At 34.5% G+C, this 24476-nt stretch overlaps 1 protein-coding gene across 3 annotated transcripts in view; it reads left to right on the top strand.

The window, feature by feature from the left end:
• Positions 1-24476, top strand: part of GABRG2 (gamma-aminobutyric acid type A receptor subunit gamma2) — a 107275-nt gene that overhangs the window by 72234 nt on the left and 10565 nt on the right. For 2 of the 3 annotated variants that reach the window (XM_072824255.1, XM_072824253.1), the window contains exon 7: positions 17179-17331. The exons of the other annotated variant lie outside the window; for it this stretch is intronic. In XM_072824255.1, coding sequence (XP_072680356.1) covers positions 17179-17331 — 153 coding nt within the window. The remainder of the gene's footprint in view (positions 1-17178; positions 17332-24476) is intronic. 3 annotated transcript variants of the gene reach the window in all.

Raw genomic sequence — 24476 nt, 5'->3', positions numbered from 1 at the left:
ATTGAGAATCTTGTCCACTGAGTTAAAGAAAGCATTGTGTGTATGAGATTCCCCTATAAAATGTGATGCTGTTAGGAAAGATAATCCTTAGTTACCTGATCTATTGTGTTGTCTTCCTTTCTACCAGATCAGTCAGAAGGGAGGGAATGTGACACAGAAAAGAGTTGAGTGTAGATGTAGAAACATGTTCTAAGAGTTAAAGTAACTTACTTAAAGTTGTATATCTAATAAGAACTAGAGTCAAGGTACAGATACAGATTGAATCTCAAAGCCCACACTCTTTTCATTGCATAAACTTGTTTAGAGCAAAGTGTGTTGCTTAGCCCAAGCAGGTCAGGCATAGGCCCTGTGTAAGGTTTGGCAAGGGGCAGGAAGGAAATCTTTGGTCACACAGGACAGACAGCATCAGGAGAAAAAACCAGAGAAATGGAAAACAAGAGCTATAATTTTAGCCTTTATAATGTGTTTGCTTAGATTCTCATAATTAACAAGAAAAGGGGGGAAATTGTGTTTTCTTATAACTGCTGGTCCAAATTTCTGAATGTTCTTCCTTTCCCGGGGATTAGAGAACATGGCTACAAGCCAAGCCAAGTATCTCTACTGCTTAGTTATCCTGAGGTCTCTTCCCTGGCAGAGATAACAGTGAGGAGGTGTATTGATTTCAACTCAGATTTTCATCTGGGTCATTCAACCTACATTCAGCAAGTGGCATTATTTTACTCCTGGAGGCAGAGAGTCACTGTCAGTCTCTCCTTGGAGGTCAGTTGACTAAGTGCAGAGAGACTGTTTGTTGGTATCCTTTCCCTTGTCTGTGTTTGTTTTACATAACAGCATGCCACAGCTCTTCAAGGAACAATGCTAGAAACTGCCCCAGTTTCCCTTCTTGTGACACATAGGGAGGAAACATCAGTACTTGAGAAATGCTGTTGCTCCATGCTCAGCTCCCAGCAAGCAGATAATCAATTCTCTCCAATGCAAAATTACTTTCTCTTCTCTCCTCTCCCTCTTAAGCCACATTATACATGGTAACCTAGAACAGAGAACTGATAGATTCCAATTCTCTGGGAGGAAGGTTGAGCAGTGAGGGCTTCACTTCCTTCATTTCTAAGATGCAGATATTGAACATGTTGATATCTAGAATTGCATATTTCTATGGTTTTGGTTAATGTGTTATCACGGTAGTGTATGCAGCAAAAAATAGGTATAATGCTTTTAGTGAAACCACCATGAGAGAATTTCAAATTGAGAATCAAGCTACAGAATTCTCTATTTTAGATCTGATGCCAACTAATTTTGTGGGCCTGGATGTATCCTTTTAACCCTGAGTTTCAGTTATAGCTAGATGGGATGATCATCAAGATTTCTTTTAATTCTAACGTCTAAGCTGTATGCATTCTTTTTCTATTAATACATCTTTTACTTACTCTAAAGTCATAGTTGTTTAAAGGAAATACTTTGGAACTAGAAGCAAAAGGAATCTGCTTATATTCTATTATCAGTGTATTTTCTTAAAAAGAATAATGGTCAAACTGTATAGAAGAGGGATGAGGGAATGCAGGAAGTGTTTGTCATCACAGTTTATGTCTTTCTACAAAAGATGGGCTATAGAAGACACCTTTTGAACTGTAGTAATCTGTTATTTTTTTTCAGAGATATTAGTTTGGTAACTTTGTATAAACAGTTAAAAATAAGTAAAGGAATAGCCCTAAGTTTCTAAAAGATAATAAAAGTGTAGTCCTAAGCCAATTTTCACTTTGTCTTGGTATTGCCCAATAATTAAAAGCCTTTGATAACATCTTTCCTACAAGAAATGTTCTAGGTTCAGTGGATAGTGAAGCCGAAGGGCAGTCGGGGTCTTTGGGCACTCATTAAGCCTCTCCCATCTGCATTTCCAGCTCCAGGTAACTGGGGTCTCTCTCAGCAGGTCTTTGGCTCATTTTGGCTTAAGTCGTTTTAGAATTGCTATTCTGTATCATAATTTTAGGGTGCTCAAAAAATCTTGAATAGTTTTTAAGTTTAAGCACTGTCTCCATTATACCACTGGGAAATCAAGGCTCTTATTCACTTTCAGACATTTCTTGTACCAGGCTCTACTTCATTTTTAATTTCAGTTTTGAAAGTTAAATGTCAACATTTCCTTTAAAAGTATCCATAATCTTTGAAAACAGAACTTCCCCTGTCTTTCATTTCAAGCAATGTTTTCTTCAGCTTTTGTAGAGATGGCTCATACTGCTAATCTTTGAGCACTGTGTGTGTTCATAAGACACTGAACTCTTCACATTCATTTTGGATTTCTCCAAAATGGTTGGAGAATGTGTTATTCTGGTCATCAAAACAATCATATCAACCTTGATTGAATGACTGTTAGGACATAAAGTTTCCTATTTCCAATTTCTTCTAGTTCCTTGTACTTGATGATTCTACTACTAAAATGAGCACCAGTGACACAAATTTAGCTTTTCTTGTTCCATCATTGGAGCTGTTTGTGTTAACAGGGGCACCTCAAGTAATTTTTAAATTGGGCTCATCTTACTGTATTTTAAAAATGTTACATGAAGAAAATTTGTACTGGAAGTTAAACATTTTCTTCTAAACATTTTTGGCCTTGAGTCTGCATTAAATGGTAGAATCCATGTTCATGCAAAAAATGGCTTGGGATGTTAGCTTTTCTTACCTTATATTCAGTCAGCAAGGCTTTGAGGTTATTCTTTATTCAAGTAGAATAGTCAATCAATCTGTAATGAAATAGTTCTAAAAATAAATGTTTATGTCTACCAAGTACAGTTTAATGCTTTATTTTGCTAAAATGCCTTGGTATAATATATTTGATATAATTTAGTACCTTTGAGAAGTTTAGCTAGTTTTTTTCATTTTTTTATTTATACCAGCTTTTATCTGGTTTTTGAGGGGCTAAGCTTATCCTATATATACAGGGGTTTTTCAAAGCAAGCCATTTTTGCTTTCTAATTTGTCTGGCATTTTTCTCAAGAAGAATTGGAGAAATATTTGCCATTGATGTTGATGTATAATACAGATGTGTTATTCTAACAGGCTGGTTCCTGCTCCCTCTCTATTAATTGTATGACTACTATAAGAGTATGTCTTAAATAGTTCAGTTTATTTGAGATAAACATATTAGTATACCCTATTATTAATGAAATTAAAATCTTTTAGCTTAAAAAAAAAGATGAGCTACATCTAAGTTTGGTAAATTTGACATTGGGGTAGATTCCAGATTGTTCACGAAAGCTGATACATGGCAAATAAGAAAAAAGAGGGATCTTTTCTTTTTGCAGAACGCAAGTCTTAAAACATGACCTAGAGTTTCATCCCTACCATTGTACAGATTAAGTATCCTAATATTTAACTTAAAGCAGCTATTTTCAATTCTTTAATAGCATAGAGCTTGAAAACCATTTTTTGTAAATTTTTCCAAGTACTACTTCATGCTACCAAATCCAATTAGTTGTCAAGAGCTGGTTGGGCCAAAGGGGCTGTAGATTAATGCCTATAATTTCTGCAAAGTGCACATCTTTTAGAAACTGCTGGAAAAAAGTGAGATTTTTTTTTTTGTTCTCCCTGCCAAGAAGGCTATAGAGGGGAAGCAAGGCACTTCAATTTGCCATTATTTAAACACCAGATTCCAACTAGGCTCCGAATTTTATTGATGTTAACATCAAATCCTCCTTGAGAGATCTCGTGATCAGCTGCCGAAAGGTTGTTGCCTCAATGCTGAAAGAGTAATAGTGCTTAGCAAATAACTGCTGTCTACAGTTAATATTTTTCCCTTCTTATTTGCAAATCATAAAAGAAGTATTTCACAGAAAGAATTGGCTAACTCTGAAGTTTATTTAGGAACTCAAGCATGGGAAAGGAAAGAACATCTAATTAAATCTTTAATGCATAAAACCATACTTCAATTTTATAATTCACAGCTTAGGTATTCAAATGACAGTATTAATGAAAACAAAAAAGCTCTCAGGGGTAAATTGAGAAACCTAGCTTCTGATAAAGGTTCTGTGGTGTGACCTTTGGCAAGCTCAAATATTCCTCAGAGCTTTACTTTCTCATCAGGAAAATGAAAACAATTGGCCTGATCTCTAAATTCTCTTTCAGCTCTGACACCCTAGGATCAAATCCAAATTCAGCAATGAAAGTACTGAAAACTCCCTATATAATGAGGCCAAAGACACTTTCAGTTTTGGTGAACAGAACATTAAACCATTGTTCTTGCTGCTGATTAGACATGGAATACCATCTGTGAAAATAAAGCAAGTGCCAATTCAAAAGAAAAAAAAGAAAGATCTGGAGGGACTTTACTAATCTCCTATATCAATTCTGCAATAGCAGAAGCCAGATACAAGGCAGATACCTACATACCTTGGTTCACATGATCCTGCTCCCCAAACACTTTCTCCTGGAGGTCCATTTTGCCCAAAAACATAATTCCTTATCTTCCCTGTAGACAGAGAATGCTGAGCATCAATCCCCTGATCTAGACTGTCCATTATAAAAAGAGAGAAATACAACACTCCATGTGGCAAAGAGGTTGAGGCTAGAATTCATTCTTTGAGATATAAATAGAGAAAATGGATGTGGTTGCATGCTTTTCTCAAATCTTTATATTATTTTCCTTCATTACTCAACTCACAACAAAGGCTTTTTGGTGGGTAGAAGGAGGTGATTTTGTCTAATAGTTGAGTAGAGGCGGAACACATGTCATCTCTCCAGCCCTGCTGTGCTCTTGAGTGGGCAGTGTCATGTATTGAGTACAAGGCCTGCTGACCCCCAGTAGGGGGCATCCTTATATCCCCTCTACTACACTGTGGCCTTCTCAGGTCTTTATGTCTGTAATGCAGTCTTGTCAGGAGAAGGTAAAGGATAGATTGTTCTGCTCTCTTGTCTTTGACTCCAAGGCCGTTTCAGTGCAAGAAAAGAGTTTCTGTCAGGTGTACAGTTATAGAATTCTTATATTTAAAACCAGAGGAGGAAGGAATGGGATTAAGCTTTGGCTTCCTGACGGGTGGAGAAAAATGGATGTTATTGAAGATACAAATCAAAATGAACAGCTTTGATATAAACTAGATTCTCAAGGTCATAAGATCCTCTGAGTTATATGAAAACATTAGGAAAATGCAAAAAATAATGGTAATAATGCTCAGTAACATTTAGTAAGCACCTACTATGTCTCAGTCCCTATTCTAAACACTCAAGTGAAATCATTCCACTTCACCCGAATTCTAGTAGGTAAGGATAACTATTATCCCTGTTTTTCCACATACTAAAACTGAGACTAGATAAGTAACCTGTTTAAGGTTATAGAATGAATTAGTGTCAAACTAAGAAATTGCCAGGTTGTTTTTTTTTTTTTTTTTTTGGTCATATATCTCATTTCTTCATTTTCTCATTAATTTTAGAGCTGTTGGTGAAATTTGGACATGTTTCAAATATGCAGATTTAAGTAATATCACTAATAATAAATTTAAAATTAAAATCATGTTTAACATTTTATAGGCTCTCCACAAGATCCATTATTTGAGATGATTTTATTTTATAAAAAAGACAAAAAGAACCAGAAAGGAAAATAGGTGTACTCACAATTACACAACAAGATCATAAACAGGGAAGAATTAGAGCACAGGTCTACTGACTTTGAGTCTAATGGTTTCCCTACCAAAAGATAAAGCTGCCTTTTTCAAAGAAGTTGAGCTTTTTAGAACCAACTCTATGTAGTTTGATATTATTTACAGAGTTTAAAAAATACATATTAGTAATTATTTTTAACAGACATCTTAAAAATTATCTTAACTATCACAAAATACAAAGCTTCTTGGGTGAGAGAATTCCAGCATGGGGGAGAAAGCTTTAACATTGAGTGGTTGGGCATAGAGCAAAGAGCAAGTGAGGTCAAGGTTTTAAGCTTATAATTTTGCAGAGCATCCGCAGGAGTGATTTGACGTCTTGGGGAACATTTTGTGATTTGACCTTTTGCAACCATTGCCTGCAGTTGCCTGAATTTGGATGTTCTTTTTCCAGCTGCTTTCAAAGCTGTTTTAGAAAGCTTGGTATTCTGATAACATTAGGTTTCTAAACTTCAGTGGAGTCTTTTCTTTAAGAAAAATGTCAGTGCCTGGATTAGATTAATCAGGTCTAGCCTCAAACACAAAATTATGCCAGCCCATCAAATGAATAAAAACAAGAAATTACAGTGTTTGCACTGACGTGGTTATTTCTCCAGAAGAGTTTTCTGGGTTTAAATTAAAATCATTAATAACATTTTCTCTTTGCCTCCTGATTTTGAAACCATCTATAAGATACATTCATAAATCCAACAGATGGAATTCAAATACTATCTTTATTGCTGATAGCACTAATTTGGAAGATTCTTACTATTTCTCATCCAACTCTAACTTTTGATATTACTCAACTCAGAGGAGAAGTTGGTGTACAAGACCAACTACTTGCTTGGCTGAAACAATTGAGTACCTAAAGTAGGGACTGAGTGAGACAAACTTCTAGATTAATCTCTCAAAATTAATCCATGGCTTGACTCAGGAGACTTTACCAAATGGAGAAAAGATACAAGAAATTATTAGACCTATCCAGTAAAAAAACACCTAAGTGGGCAAGCATCTCAATTTTGCCTACCAGATAACAGAGTGAATGAAGTGGGAGAAAGTCAGAGTGGAATCTCTTCTTTCTGGTACTTTCTAAAAGGGTGGAAATTCCTGTTCATAGGTGAGGGAACAGAGGGAACTGTGGCTACCCATGGCTTTTTTCACGGACAGAACTGTGGGCCATGCCTTTTCATATAGGAAATCTTGTTTCTTTCTACAGGTCGCTAGTAGGATTTCTATTCTTTCCCTCTGTGAAGTACAATCTCATCATGTATATGTCAGAATGGCAAAGTGTAACATATTGACCTCTTTTCTGTGGTGTGGGTCTGGGATTACAACTGTGACAAATCAGCTATAATCTGTAATTACAAGGAGCAAAAAAGTCCTTCCTTATCTAGCACTTACCTATGGTTGGCTAGAAATAAACGACTACTATTTTTCTTAGGATTTCTCAAATATCCAGTGATACCTCTATTATGCCAGTTTAATTTTCTTATCAAAGTTGACGGATTTATCTATACTATGGTATATGCTTCTTATTGATATTTCTCTCCTGAGCTGTTGAAAATACTTCCACTCAGCAAGTTAGAGCCAAGAGAGCAAAGAGGGGAATATGAATTCATATTTTAAAATTTCTCCTGAAATGGGACTTCTCACAGAGCTAAATTAGGAGATCTGGTGTGTTACAGTAGGACTCTACCTGAGGAGTAATCATACGTAAGAGGATACTTTGTCATCTTTGTCAAGCCATGTTAATACATAACTAGTCTAAGCATACTTGTCATGTTGAACAGAAGAGATAATTTTTGTGACACAAACCTGTGAACTATGTTAAAATGATGCTATTAATGATTTTCATGAATACATTGATGTTCACACAAATAAGACTGAATGCTTTACTATTATTCCTGATGGTTTCAGGTAACCTTTTAACAAAGGATAAAAGAAATCTCGCTCAAGAGGAAGCTTGCTTACCAATGCTATAGAAGCTCTTTTGCAAAACAACTGTCCTTAGGAAGCTGCAATATACCACTTAATGTACTACATAAAACATGTTTAATATCTAGTCAGTTGTTTGTAGGAGTTAAATTTAACTGTGCTGAGAAATTGCATTCCTTTAGGATGGATCAAAGTGGCAAATGCATTCATTTGTATCTTCAGCTTTAGATTTCTGAGCTAGAGTTGCTTTATTTATATAAATCCCAAGGTGAATTTATTTGCTACATAGTCAGAATTTGGTAATGGACCCAAAATAATGAAATGTATTACAAAAGATCACAACGAACTAAGAAACTGGCAGCTTCTTCAGCAGATGAAGAAAAGTGATTTACACTAGTAAATCTAGTGAAGAGAATTTTCTAGTACAGTAATGCAGAGAACTGAGATATTAGCAAACACTTAGGTTTACTGTGTAAACCTAGAGAAAACTACTAATCTCTGGAGGCTTTTCAAATATTAAGCTTCCTTCTACCTAAAGCTATTCTCCAAAAGGACAACTCTAGTATGGTTGAGTTTCCCTCCTGCTAAAAATGATATGCCTATCATATAAGGTTCAGGAACAAATGAAAGGAATTTTTCTCTTTGTGGTTGGAGCCCTCAGTTATCCAAACCAACTTTCTATATTAACTATATTCAATAATTTCTCAACTTTCTGCTTTGCTTCCCCCTTAACCTTTATTTCTATGATCCTAACCACTGGCTCAAAATGAACAGGCTATTTACTACAAAAGGAATACTTCTTTGGGAGGTAGGAGTCTGGGGTCTGCCACTAGGTAACTCTGGGTCCTTGGATAAAACACCAGTTCTCCTTTGATGGGTCTTTAAGAGGGTAGAATTGATTAATATGGATAAATTCTAGGACGCTTACTAACTGGTTCTCTTTTAGATGTTGAGTATTATTTCTTCTATACTTAATATGTGCCAGAATGGGATTAATAATATTACAAAGATTATGCTACTTTGTAATAATATATTAGTGGGCCTTTTATTATGGGCCAGGAATTATACCAAGTACTTCACATACATTGACTCTTTTTAGTTTAGTTTCACAATAACCCTGTGAGGTGGAGTTTTTTTTTATTATCCCTATTTACATATAAGGGCACAGAGACTCAGAATTAAGGCACTTTCCCCAAATCACACAACCAGTTAGTGACAGAAGTTAAGACTTTTGAATTTAGCCAGTCTGACACCACCGTCCTTGTAGTGGACATTTTTTATGACCCTTCCTTCCTGTCTTCTCTGAGCTGGTGTACCCATTATCCAGGTGCTATAGGAGGTGACTGCTGGCAGCCCACCACTGTCTCTTTCTCTACAGAATTGTCTTTGACCAAAATAGAGCCATCCTGACTAGGAAATTAAGACCACTCCACCTCAGCCTACAGAGCACAAATTACTTCTGCTCTTGCCTCAAGGTGGCTGGTGCTAACTCTGTAGGATAGCTTGTTCCAGAACCTCCTAGAAGCTCTCCTACTTAGGATGAAGCCAATCTATCCTTAGCTTTTTTGCCACTGCCAGTTCTTGTTTCCTTCCCTCATTCTGCTTCTTCTGTTGAGCCCCAATAAGTCACTTATCCTTGCAGGAATTCTGGAGTCTCTCTCCACTGCTATGGAATCTAACTTGAAGCAGCTCCTGGTCTTCACCACAATTCTATGCTCTTTTTGCTCAGTGGAAAAGTCAGAGGGAGTCTTTAAAAAATGTATTTAGCCTAGTAAAAAAGTATAAGTTACACTTTTAATTTTCCATTGTAATTTTTCCAATTGCTATTTTGATTTTTTTCAACATATGAGCTTAAAGAAATAACTGATGAAATAAAAATGGTGAAGTTTTGAAATGAAAACACACCTACCTATTAGACTTAAGGTGAAAGACTGATTGATCTGTTCCAGTGGCCAAGCCCCTTTGTTCTCTTCTCTCATTAATTGGATCTGGCTGAGAAACTCAAATCACCAATCGATTCTTTAATAAGCATAATGTGGTCCTCTGATATAGCTGATTTCCCTTTCCTTTTTTCTTCTTGGCAAGCAGTTAACATTGCTAACAGCTCACTGTGACTTTATATTCTCATCTCCAGGGATTACAGTCAGCAAGGTATTCAGTAAAAATATTTCGAAAACAATAATTTCTAAAGTGAAAGTTTAATATTTCAAAAGTTCATGTTGATCCCTGCCTTGGTCTTGAATGCTTTTGGTGTAGAGTTCACCCAGGGTTTTCTTCATGGCTTTCTAAGCTAAAACATTTATACATCTAAAAAATAATTGTTGAATTCCTTCTATGTACTAGGTACTGTACTAGATGCTGAGAATAAAATATCCAGCTAAGTATAGCTACTTCTCTCATGGAACTCCTGAAACCAATTACAAATTGTAATCCAATATTCACACCAATCATATTCTTTAAATTGTGGTCAGTTCTCTAATTGTCAAATGATACAGTGAGGTTTTACTAAAGACATTAGATTTATTGAGGATTTATTTGATGGTGGAATAAACTGATATCTGAAGAAAATATGGAGTTAAAGTAAAGACGAGGTATTAGATTTTGAGCCAAGAGAACCAGCATGTGAAAATATCCTAAGGCAAGAAGTGTAAAGGCAACAAGTGTGAAGAAATACTATTTAAGATGAGGCTAGAGATATAATCAGGGGAAGTCTATACAAAGTTTTAATGGACAAGTTAAAGGATGTTAGTGTGTTCTGATATCAATGGAAACTTATAGAAGAGTTTGGAAGAACATATATGTGTGTTTCATGAACCAAGGAACAGAAGATATTCCAGAAATTGGAGGTAATATGGCAAGTGAAGACAAAAGAATGAGCAGTACCCCTTAGGAGAGGAGAAAGGAGATCAGGTTGGGTGGGTATTACAGGAGGAGATCATAAATTATGTGAGATACAGTGGGGATGGTTCAATATGGATCAAGGTAATATGGACCAGAAACACATGTTAAATAGTATGAATTTTATACTGAGAAACTTGAAGGGAATGGCATAAGCAGAAGTGCATTTTAGAAGAATTGGTTTAAACTAGCACTGTACAATTGAGCTTTCTATGATGAATTACTTTTTCTATAGTTTGTACTATCACTATATAGTACTCAACTATCCATATGTAGTTACTGAGCACTTGAAATACTCTTGATGAACTAAGGGGATAAATTTTTAAATTTTATTTAATTTTGTATTTTACTTAAGGTAAGTATCATCTTAGCACAAGTCTAGTCATGATACAGAGTATATATGTATGGTAGTGTGGTGGTGCTGGGGACATTTGGAAGTTGGAATGAGGAAAAGGAGATGAGCTAGGAATCTGGGTGAGAGAGGAGGTCAGGAAGACGAATGACAGAAAAATCATGCAAGTGTGAAGTGAAAATATTTAATTTGCTTTCTCTAGGGCTTAGAGAACATGAAGGGAATGATGAGAAAGGTCTATGTTAAATTCAGATTATAGACAGCCACCCATGCCAGACTAAGGGGCTTAGATTTTCTGTGAAGAAGAACATGAATCTCTTTAAGGTTTTCAAAGATTGGAATTATTTAAGCAGAATTTTCAGAAATGGGCTTGCCAGAAACTTCATTTAATTATGGTATGTAAGATAAATTAGCTTGGGTATTTTTTGTTTGAGCCCTTGTGCCATTGAGTAGTGATGCTACATCCCTATGTCTTTCTTAGCCTGAGGAGTCCTTGATGGTAAGGATTACAGGTTAGCAATATTTTCCTTTCTTCTGACCTCACAGGACCTAGTTGCTGGAGGAACATTGTATGTAATTCCAGAAAAGTTAATTGGAGCCTCAGCCACCATTGGAAATAGTGGGCAGGTGAAGGATGCAGAAATGCATGGAGTGGCATGTATAGAAGTTAGCAACTGCTTAGATTTGAAAGTCATTACTTACCAGTAATGCTCCAGACTCCATAAACTCAGAGACTGTGATTCTGCCCAAGGACTAGATATTCTCTCTTTTAGGAGAAAAGCATGGTGCCAATTAAAAGGCAATATTTACAAAGCATTTTTTGGGCAATTTTTATTCCAGATATCTTGAAGTCAAATATATTTTTATTTTTATTTTTTTAAATATATTTCTAGAAAGAGATTTCCAGATTACCAAAAAGTCAATATATACCCTTACCAAGAGCATAGCTCTTTGTTCACATCTTGTCTGTACTTCCCTCTATATAATAGAATAAAAGTAAAATGCTATTCTTTTACTTGGCATTTCAATGATTACTGCTGATACTGAGAATATTCATATGTCCCTTTATTGTTCATTCATTTTGTTTAACCTAGTTAAAATTTGGGTTTCTTTTTTTTCAGTGATTAATGGGAATTGTTTATCAGTGATATTAACCTTTGATTTCTTATTTTGGAGATATATTATTTAAGTGTGGTGTTTTGCCTTTTAAAATTATTGAAGGCGTTATTTTTTTTTTAATTTTTTAAAAGCTGTACATTTGTTTGTTTGTATTTAAAGTAAACTCTGTTCCCGCTCAAACTCACAGTCCCAGGATCCAGAGCAGCATGCTTTACCAACTAAGCCAGACAGGCACCTCCTAAGGCATATAGGAGTTTTATGTTTTACATGCTAAATGTGTAAATATTTTTCCTTTATGCTTTCTATATTTTCCCAAATTAAAATACAGTCATTCAGCCCTCCTGCTTTCCTGTAGCCAAAGCAACCTCATAGAAGTATACCACAGATTTAAGTATTTAATAGAGGGGGATATAGTTGGATCGAATACATGGTCTCAACACATGTGTCTATCTATCTGAATTGTAGTCAGACAAAATTATCATGTTCCCACTTAATCTATTTAATTTAGAATCAGCTGTGAGATTCCATAGGTCTTAATCTCCACATTCCCTCATAAAGAGCTGTATGGATAGCAGTGATTCAGAATATTTGTTGACTTAAATAAAGAGACTAGAGAAAGGAATGTTAAGAAGAGTATAACACTAATACTATTATAAGCATGAGAAAAGCATAACAGTATTATGCCTTCAAAGTCAATGTAGTAGAATAATATATACTCCATTCAAGTATATTTAAGTGGAGTAAGAATCATGAATGAGGAACACAGTGAAATATTTGGTTTTTTCACCATCCTGAAAAGGTATTGATGATGTTAAGAGATAATATATGCAAACCATTCAGCCCCAGACTCTATATAGAGTAGTTCTCTTTTCAGGTAACCAGAAAATTCTTGTCATTATTTCAAGTGCTCATGGGGTGGAAGACTTTTCTACCATTGAAATCTTTAAGTTTTTAGGAAATAGTTTTGTATATGAAATAAGATCCTAAACACCCTAATAAACACTGAATTTTAAAGGTTTAATATGGTTAATACCACAGCTTAAAAAAAAGTGGAATTCATTGATGCTGATAGTCTCTTCCTAAAATCAGACATAAGAAGCTTATAAAAGATAAAGAATGGACATTAGTAGGTGTTATTCAAATTATATGTCTTGTCTTTTCAATCATAGCCTGTGTCTATTACATCCTAAATTAGGACAAAAACAGGGACCAAACTAATTTATTAAATGCTATGACTTTAAATATCATGTGTTAGAATAAATCAATAGAAAGAATATATTTTGAACACCAATAAAAAATAAATTTATAAAAAAAAGAAAGAATATATTTGAAGTGGCTGAAATAACCACTTTTAACTTGATTGGCATTTAAACCTTTTGGGCTTAGGAATCACTGATGTGGCACTTTTAGGAGATTTGATTTTATAGGCTTCTTGCCCCAGAGTTTTTAAAAATACAAAAAGGGATGTGGCCTTAGAGATAAGACAGACATCAGGCTGTCACTGTGAAGCTGCTTTGCTTTTAAATGGCCTGTTTCCAAGTTTGAATTTGTAATCTAGTGGTAGAAAAGCTTTGGATTTGCTGGCAAAGATGAAAGATGCTCAGAAGCTATTACCTTAAAATAGATATTGATAGATAAATAGGTTATGAAAGCTTAGATTCTGACCTAAAGGGAACTGGGGTATTGAATTGAGATAATTCTCTTGTTAACTTGAGACAAAATTAAAGTTCACCTTTAAAAGAGTCAGATCATTAATACCAAACTGTAGATTCTCATTCACATACGTGATAAGAAGTAAAAAGAAGTTACTAAAATTATATAGATTTATTTAAGATATTATAATTTGTAAAGTCTCACTTAAACACATGTTTAAAATATGCAGAAAACTCTCAAGGACTCTGAAAATAGGGAGGAAAAGCATTCACTGAATATTATTATTTAAAAAGAAAAACTCTCTTTGTTTTTCCTATCTAGAATATGAGAACTTGCATTTGCCTATAGTACTTTGATCAAAGGCACAGGAAAGAAAAAGGCAGACAGTAGGGATCATCTCAAATTAAATGTCTTTACTTCGCAATTACAGCCTGTGACTAAAGTAAAAGAAAAACAGAGACCAAACTAATTCATGAAATGCCATAATTTTAAATAGTTTAAGTCCAGATAAATCAACACAGGACACATAATCTCAGAGAAATAATCAAAATCTACTTGCTCTCAACAAGAAATTTCCACCTTTAAGTTTTCAGGGATAGTTGCTCAATAATGGCTACTTATCGATCTCTGAGAGGAACTGATGTTCGAATGGAAGCTGAATTCCCTAATTAGTGTCTGGGTCACTGTCACTGTCTTAACCAAGCCTGACTCAGACAAGTGACAGTACATCAATTCACCAGAAGGAGGTTTTCATAACTCCACTTAGGAAACACTGCAGGGTGAGGGCGAGAGTCTTTACTCCTTGTAAGAGTAGCCAATGGAGGGTTTTCTATCTCAGCAACTTGGAAAGCTGTGCAATGACACTTGCCAGTGGGTAGGAAGAACTGGAATGAGGAGTGATAACTCACTCTGCTAAGTCAGTCTTTTCTGCATGAGGCTTCTAAAGTACGTTATTTTCAAATCAAATCTAAATCAGCCAAATAAGTAGAAAAACATAGGCACAAAGCCAAATAATTAAATTAAAGCAGAGGATTTGGATTTGTTCTTCATGTGTTTTAGGACAAATTATAATTTAGTAAAGAAGAAAAGAAAGAACATTTGAAAAGTGATCTGATGTTCATCTCACATTGCAACAGCAGACAGTATAAAGAAAACATAAATATATAGTAACTGGGATATGATTCCATAGTATTTTATCCAGTTTTAAAATTTTTAATTCCCTAAAATTTCACTTGGAATCCTATAAAATGAAAAACATGGAATTTTAAAAGTAATGCATGCATCATGATTTTAAAAATTAGAGACTTCAAATTGTGTCACATTAAGTTGTTCTCATGCTTAACCATATAGTTATTCTTTTATTCCTTTATTACTCTACTATCAGGAGTATTTACATAAACTCCTTTCTTAACTCAATGTTCCAGAATACAGCTTTTTGATTTTTGTTTTTTTTTCCGTGTTTAAATTTATAAGTTCATTCTTTCCTTTGATCATTTATTCAACAAATATTACTGAATCCCTATTGGGAGTCAAACAGGTTGCTAAGTACTGGTAGTGCAAAGGTATGTTAAAATAGGCACTGCTTATGAATTTGTGCAGGTAAATTCTAATAGAGATATTACAAAAATAGCTACACAAATGAAAAATTAAGAATTACAGTGAATGCTATGAAGGAAAACCATATGATTCAAAGAAAACATTAAAAAATGTCTCAGCATAGGAATCTGGTTATAAATTGAGTAAAGTGGGCATTTACCAGTGTCAGGCACCAGTATATTCCTCTGTGGCTAGTATGGAGAAAGGTCCTGAGAACAAGAGGAAATTGTTATGAACCTTAGGGTTCATTGCAGGTACGAGAGGCATGGTATAGAAATGCTGTTCCCCTCCCTCCCTCTGGAACAGAAAGTTGTATATTGTGTATATTAAGTAGATAGTGAAGGCACCATCCAGAAATACTCGAAAGAAGAAAATATTATCAATATACTCAAAATGTTTTCTTCCATCTAGTAGTCACATTACTTATAAAAGGATCAGAATTCAGTTTGATTTTTTGTTTGTTTTTTAACCCAAATGGGTAGAAGATAGTTTCAACATACCCCTTATATAGAACTCTAAAATTAAATGTGTGAACATGAGGACTGAATACATGCTTATTTTCAAAAGCTTTGCAGTTTTTTATTGAAGTATGATTGACATACAGGTATCCTATTGGTTTAGGTATATATCATGGTGATTTGATATTTTTATATATTACAGAATGATCTCCACAATAAATCTCATTACTGTTATCATACAAAATTATTATAATAGTACATAGGGATATACTATGGATTATTTATTTTATAACTAGAAGTTTGTATCTCTTAATCACCTTTACCCATTTGACCTACCCCCAACTCTTCTCCACTCTGGCAATCAATGGCTTGCTGCCTGTATCTATACGTCTGTTTCTGTTTTTTAGTTTGCACATATAAGTGAAGACAATATTTATTTCTCTATTTTACTGAGCATTATATACTTAGCATCCCCCATGGTGTCACAAATGGCAGGATTTCATTCTTTGTTTCATGGCAGAGTAATATTCCATTGTATATATGTTACATCTTTATCAGTTTATCTGTGGATGGACACCTAAGTTGCTTCCATATCTTAGCTATTGTAAATAATGCTGCATTGAATACAGGAATGCATAGATCTCTTCAAGTTGGTACTTTTGTTTTCTTTGGGTAAACATCTAGAAGTAGAATTGCTGAATTGCATGGTATTTCTATTAATTTTTTGAAGAACCTCCATGCTGTTGCCCATAGTGGCTACATCAACTTACTTTCTCAGCAACAGTGCACAAGGATGGTTATCTTTTCTCCATGTCCTTGCGAACACTTGTTATTTTTTTATCTTTTTGATAATAGGAAATCCAACAGGTATGAGGTGATATATCACTGTTGTTTTAATTTGCATTTCCCTGTTGGGTAGTGATGTTGAACATCTTTTCTTGTGCCGGTTGGATATGTGTGTGTCTTCTTTGGAAAAATATCTTTTTAATTCCTCTCTTCATTTTTTAATTTGAATTTTTATATTAAGTTATGTAAGTTCTTTATATATTTTAGATTTTAACACCTTATCGAATATATCATTTGTAAATATCTTCTTGTATTTGGTAGATTGTCTTTTCATTTTGTTGTTTTCCTTCACTATGCAAAAGCTTTTCAGTTTGATGTAATTTCATTCATTTATTTTAGCTTTTGTTGCCATTGCCTGACACTGATCCAAAAATCTATTACTAAGACTGATGTTGAAAAGCTTACTGCCTATATTTTCTTCTAGGAGTTTCATGCTTTATGTCTTACATTCAAGTCTTTAATCCATTTTGAATTAATTTTTTATATAGTATAAGGTAGTTTTCTAGTTTCATTCTTTTGCATATGGCTGTCCAGTTTTTCCAACACCATTTATTGGAGATTGTCTCTTCTTCATTGTGTATTCTTGCCTCGTTTGTCATTGATTAATCGACCATATAAGCATGGGTTTATATCTGAGCTCCTAACTGTAACTGCTTTCCAAGTTTGGTAAGAGTTTGCATGGTGCTTTGTTCTGTTTCAGGAGATTATGTGGTCATGTCTGTCTACTTTGACCTAAGCAGAAGGATGGGATACTTCACCATCCAGACCTACATCCCCTGCACACTCATTGTTGTCCTATCCTGGGTATCTTTCTGGATCAATAAGGATGCTGTTCCAGCCAGAACTTCTTTAGGTGAGACAAATTTCTTTTTGTTTTAGTGTTTCAAGATAAGTACTCAGTATCTGTAATCTTCATTCCCCTAAATTGATTTGCTTTTAATTCAGCCAGCAATTACATAGAAATGCCATTATTTCATTTTAAAGAAAACTAGCATATTAAAACAAAACAAAACAGTGTTCAAAAGTTTTCCAGTTCTAGTTTTCCTTAATTACCTCAATTCACTATCTTTAGAAAATTCTCTTAATAAATTTGACTAGGGAAAAAAAAACCCAAACTTCTAATTTCAATAGATTTTTCATTTTGGTCTCTGGACAGTTATATGCTGGAGCTGCTCACATAAGCTCATGAGAGCTAGTTGTGTTTATTCTTTCCAAATGTATTGAGAGATACCATATTGGTAGATTGAAGTCAGCCAAGGTGAAAGTACTAACATCATGGAAATAGGCAAACACTAAAAATCAGGACTGCTTTTTTTTTCCCTCCCTAGAGTCAACTGTTAAACATTTACCAGCACATGACTGGCTGTTGATGAATTCCAACATCCATAATTATCATAATGACATTTGAAGATGTACATACACACCAATTGGATCTGTGTAAATGAACCACTGAAAATATTTTTGGAAAAATACCTGTGACGTTTTGGGAACACCACCCATCCCCACCATGAACACATACACTTTTAAGATTATTTGCATCTTGGTTGATGTATATATTGATACTTACCTTGGAATTTCACATCTTTTTCCTTATGTGAGGAAGAAGATTCACATAGATTATTGCAAAGCCACAGACTCATAAGTCATTGGGGTGTAGGTCCATGAATGTTAAATATTTACTAAGAATAAAGCTGCTGAAAGATGAATTATAAAATCACATTCCTCTTTTATCAGCTGTGTGAAAACTAGAACCACGTCTCTTGCTTGCTCTTTGGCTAGAGAGTAAATATAAATGCAATAGTTAAGAAGAGCTCAGGCTTTAAAATCCAATAAATCTGGATTTCATCCCACATGTATAGCATGGCCTTGGAAATGCTCTTTAATTTCTGTAAATCATAGTTTGCTCAAATGTGAAACATATAGCATTTTCTGTACCTAACTTGTAGGATTTTATTAGATTAAATAAAGTATTCCATGCAACATGCATGAAACATAGTAAGGTTTAGAAATGTTGGCAGCTACAGTTGACTCTTGAATAACATCGGGGGTAAGGGCTCTACCTCTACCCGTGCAGTCAAAAATCCACTTATAACTTTGAACTCCCCCCAGACTAATAGCCTATTGTTGACTGGAAGCCTTACTAGTAACACATATATTATATTAAATGTATTATGTATTGTATTCTTACAATAAAGTAAGGTAGAGAAGAACAACTATTAGGAAAGTCACAAGGAAAGAAAATACATTTACTATACTGAACTTTATTTATTGAAAAATTTATATCACTAGAGGGCCTTTACATGTCTAGCTGCATCTCCGTCCAATTATAGGAGACGTCTATCTAAATTTTGAGAGCTTGGCCTGCATGTCAAGATTAAAAAAATAATAATAAAAATTCCCCAGATGATTCTAATATGTGATCACATTACCTTTTCCAGTATTTGCAATCAAGTGTTAAACCAGATGACCCTAAACACCGGTGGAACTTCAGTTTATTGCCACAGAATATTCAAAGCCAAGTTGTTTGATGAGTGAGATAAATATACCTATGTGGCTCAGACTCCTGACTGCTTTCTGAGCTCAGACCACAAGAGCATGGGGAGCAGTCATTTTGGGGCTTGTAAGACTTGAATGAAGTTTGGTACACAGGTGATAGCTGGTAAACCTTAATCATGATTTAATGGATGAAACAATAAAAACACCAGTCGGTATTTTTCACCTGAGTAATCTGAGATGAGGTAACATGTCTGAAGAGCTTACTTGATGCCAAGACTGGAGGAATTGATAAAAGCTATGGATATTTTTCATCTACCCCAGGTAAGAGAAATCTAATTCTTTGCTTAGCCAAACTGGGCTTAAAAACCACCCCCAGGGGCACCTGGGTAGCTCAGTGGTTGAGCATCTGCCTTTGGCTCAGGGTGTGGTCCCAGGGTCCTGGGATCAAGTCCTGCATTGGGCTTCCTGCAAGGAGCCTGCTTCTCCCTCTGCCTATGTCTTTGCCTCTCTCTGTGTGTCTCTCATGAATAAAAAAATAAAATCTTTAAAAAACAAAAAACAAAACACCCCCAGCTATCTTGTTTTGTGATTGGTGAATCAGTTAAAATAACCACCTGTCTGCCACCCATTGTTCTCTTCTCTGCAACTCCAAGCACAAACTGAAAATTTCATGAAGTGGTGCTTTAGGATTCTTCTTTTACATGGCTGTGATGAACTTCCATGTAGCCTAAATACCGTCTTCCCAACTTGCTAGATAAGTGTTTAGACATGTCAGATTTTCTTAAGTTAACTTATCGATGGTATCTACTATAATTTCTGACATTTTCACTCCTCATAGGTCAAGCGTGGCTTGTGGCCTGAAAGTGAAGGCCAACATGCCAATTTAGTTTTTAAATTATCCCCCCAAATATATCCACTGTAATTGACTATAGTCAAGAACTTCTACATGCATTAACACATGGATAACTCAAATGAAGTTTTTTTAGTTTGAAGAGAAGTCTGTCCTCTAAAATAAATATTTTACATTTATTGATATTTTACTAGGAACTGACAATATCTTCACAAAATGCTATGAGATATGCACCTCCCACACCCTTCCTGGTTTATAGAAGAGAAACTTCACCATTGCTAAGGTTCTACAATGACACTATAGAAGACCTATAGTCCACATGATCTCAAATTAGAAAAATACATTAGCTCTCAAGGAGTGTCTGGTGCTTCATGCTACATATTAGGTACATGTTCATAGAAAGGGAATGTAACAATGTGGGTCAGAGCATGGCATTTTAAGTTAGACTTTGTAGGCTTGTTTCTCATCTCTCTCACTTTCTACCTTGGACAAATTCCTTATTCTTTCTGTGCTCAAGTTTTTTTCACTTGCAAAAAAGGATAACAGTGATAATCCTCATTGTGAAGATTTTGTGGGATAATATATAAAGTGTTTGATGCAGTACCTGGCCAAAGAAAGAGATCCATAAATGTTAGCTACTGTTATGTACAGTTAAAACTCTCTCTTACAAGTCATCAATATGAATTCCTATTTTTAAATGTAGGAGGGTCTCTTCGACCTTTCATATATATACTATTCATTGATTATTTTATTTATGCATTAAAAAAATATTGAGTCCCAACACTATACTTGTCTATGAGATCACACAGAAAGTTAGTATAGAGGTCTTTCCTGTTATCACAGCATATACAGACTAGAAAGGGAGTTGGGCTATTCCATAATAATAATTAACATAGGAAAGAGGCTATAATTGTAGTTTATAACTGCAGTACCTTGAGGGATGCCTCTCCTCTATGAAGAGCTACCCATTTCTGTGAAATTATTTCAACCAACACCAATCTTTCCCCTCTTGGGAATTTCATAACAAAAAATACACTGAGGAAACGTGCTATTAAACTAAAATATAATGACCCAAAAGAGCCACATGGTTCTTGGGGCTTATTTATTCTATAAATGGAAGTTTGTACCTCTTAATCCCCTTCACTTATTTTGCCTATACCCCTACCCATCTTCCTTCAGGCAAACACAGGTTTGTCCTTATCAGTCTGTTTCTATTTTTGTTGTTGCTTGCTCATTTGCACATTTTATTTTTTAGATACATGGCATTCATCTTTGTCTGATTTATTTCACTTAACATAATGTCCTCTAGGGCCATCCATGTTGTAACAAAAGGCAAGATTATTTTTTCTTATGGCTAAGAAATAGTCCATTCTGTATATATGTATACTATATTATATTTATCCATTCATCTGTCAGTGGACACGTGGGTTCCTTCCATATCTTGGATATTCTGAATGCCACTGCAATAACCACAGGGGTGCATATATCTTCTGAATTAGTGTTTTTGTTTTTTGGGGGTAAATACCCAAAAGTGAAATTACTGGATCATATAGTATTTCTATTTGTTGTTTTTTGAAGAACCTCCATACTATTTTCCAGAGTGGTACATCAATTAGCATTTTTAACAAGAGTGTACCAGGGCTCCCTTATCTCCACATCTTTGCCACAACTGTTATTTCTCATCTTTTTGATACTAGCCATTTCTGTCAGGTGTGAAGTGGTATCTTACTATTGTTTTGATTTGCATTTCCCTAATTATGAGTGATGCTGAGAATCTTTTCATAACTCTCTTGGCCGTTTCTGTGAGTCGTCTTTGGAAAAATAGTCTGCCCATTTTTAATTGGGTTATTTATTCTTTTGATGTTGAGTTGTAGAAGTTCTTTATCTGTTTTGGATATTAACCCCTTACCAGACAAATCATTTGCAAATATCTTCTCCCATTCCATACACTGGTTTGTTTGTTTGTTTTGTTGATGGTTTCCTTTGCTAAGCAAAAGTTCTTTAGTTTGATTTAGTCCTAATTGTTTATTTTTGCCCTTATTTTCCTTGGCTCGAGAGACAAATTCAGAAAAAATATTTCAAAAGCTGAGGTCCATGAGTTTACTAGCTATGTTTTCTTTTAGGAGTTTTATAATTAGAGGTCCTCCATCTTGAAAGTATTTTTGTATATGAGGTGAGAAAATAATCCAGTTTCATTCTTTCACATGTAGCTGTCCAGTTGTTCCAACACTATTTACTGAAGTGAGTCTTTTTCTCCTTGCATATTCATGCCTCCTCCTTTCTTATGGATTAATTTACCATAAAAGCATGGATTTATTTCTGGGCTTTTAATTCTGATCCATTGATTTATGTGTCTATCTTTTTTTTTTGTGCCAATACCATACCATTTTGATTACTATAGCCTCATAGTTTTCTTTCAATTCTGGGATTATGATACCTCCAACTTTGTCCTTAGGCAAGATTGCATTGGCAATCAAGGGTCTTTTTATAGTTCTATACAAATTTTAGGATTGTAATAAGTGCTATTGGTATTTTGATACAGATTATACTAAAGCTGTAGATTGCTTTGGGTAATATGGACATTTTAAGAATATTTATTCTTCCAATCATGACCATGGTATATATTTCCATTTATTTGTGTTGCCTTCCATTTCTTATCATTTAAGAGTACAGGTACTCTGAACCAAGTACTTACTTGGTTAAATTTTTCCTAAATAATTTGTTCTTTTTGATGAAATTGCAGTAGGATTGTCTTCTTAATCATTGAATTTCTCTTTCTGCTAATTCATTGTTAATGTATAGAAACACAACAGATTTCTGTATATTGATTTTGCATTTATAATTACACTTAATTCATATATTCATCCTACAATTTCACTGAATTCATTAATTTATTCCAATAGTTTTTTGGTGGAGTCTTTAGGGTTTTTTATATATGGTATAATGCATCTTCAAATTGTTTTACCTATTCCTTACCAGTTCAGATGTCATTTATTTCTTTTTCTTGTCAGATTGCTACAGCTAGGACTTCTGATACTATGTTGAATAAAAGTGGTGAAAGTGGACATCTTGTATTGTTTCTGACCTTAGAAAAGCTGAAAGCTTTTCAACATTGAGTATGATGTTGGCTGTGGGTTTTTCATAAATGACTTTTATTTGGTTGAGGTATATTCCTTCTATACTTTGTTGGGAGCCTATATCATGAATGGATTTTGAATTTTGTCTAATGCCTTTCTGCGTCTATTGAAATGATCATATGATTTTTATCTTTCATTTTGTTAATGTAGTGTATCACATTGATTGATTTGCATATGTTGAACCATTCTTGCATCCTTGGAATAAATCTCACTTAATAGTATTGAATGATCCTTTTAATATATTATTCAGTTTGCTAATTTTTTGTTGAGAATTTTTGCATCCATATTTATCAAGGATATTAGTCTGAAATTCTCTCTCTATATAGTGTCTTTTTCTGGTTTTAATATGAAGGTAATGCTGGCTTCATAGAAATTGGAAGCATTCATTTCTCCTTTGTTTTTTGAATAGTTTGAGACATATAGGTATTAACTCTTCTTTAAATGTTTGGTAGAATTCAGCTGTGAAGCCTTCTGGTCTTGGATTTTGTTCTTTGGGAGTATTTTGAATACCACTTCAATTTCATTACTAGTAATTGGTTTGTTCAGTTTTTAAATTTCTTCCTGATTCAGCATTAGATGATTATATAATTCTAGGAACTTATCATTTCTTCTAGGTTATCCAATTTGTTGCTATATAATTTTTCATATTGTTATTTTTTTATATTTATGTCTTGTCACTTATAATTTCTTTCATTTCTGATTTTGAGTATTTTTTCTTGATTAGTCTTAGTAATGATTTATCAGTTTTCTCTTTTAAAAGAACAAGTTTTTAGTTTCATCTTTTCCTTTTTAGTCTCTTTCAATTATTTCCAATCTGATCTTTATTTTTCCTTTCTTCTACTAAATTTAGGCTTTGTTGTTCTTTTTCAAATTCCTTGAGGAATAAGGTTAGATTTGAGATTGTTAGGTTTCAGATTTTCTTGTTTCCTGAGCTAGACCTGTATTGCTAAAACTTCTTGTATCCCAAAGATTCTGAACCATAGTATTTCTATGTTCATTTACCTCCATGTATTTTTAAAACATTTCATTTATTTATTTGAGAGAGAGAAAGAGAAAGAGAATGAGTGGGGGTGAGGGAGGAGCAGAGGGAGAGGGAGAAGCAGACTCCCCACTGAGCAGGGAGGTCAATACTGGGCTCAATCCCAGGATCTGAAATCATAACCTAAGCCAAAGACAGATGCTTAACCAACTGAGCCACCCAGGCTCCCCTCTATGTATTATTATTATTTTTTATGTCCTCTTTCATTTCTTTCTTGACCCATTTGTATTTTAGTAGCATGCCCTTTAGACTCCATATCTTTGTGTTTCTTCCAGTTTTTTTTTTTTCTTGTAATTGATTCCTAGTTTCATAGTGTTGTGGTTGGAAATGATGATATCAATCTTGTTAAATTTATTGAGACTTGTTTTGTGGCCTACATATGCTCTATCCTAGAGAATGTTCCATGTGCATTTGAAAAGGATGTATATTCTGCTGGCTTTAGATGGAATTTTCTGTATCTGTTAAGTCCATCTAGT

Source organism: Canis lupus, chromosome 4 (genome assembly GCF_048164855.1).
Source record: "Canis lupus baileyi chromosome 4, mCanLup2.hap1, whole genome shotgun sequence".
NCBI lineage: Eukaryota > Metazoa > Chordata > Mammalia > Carnivora > Canidae > Canis > Canis lupus.
Note: the sequence above shows the minus strand (reverse complement) of the source record. Positions and strands in the feature narration are given on the sequence as shown.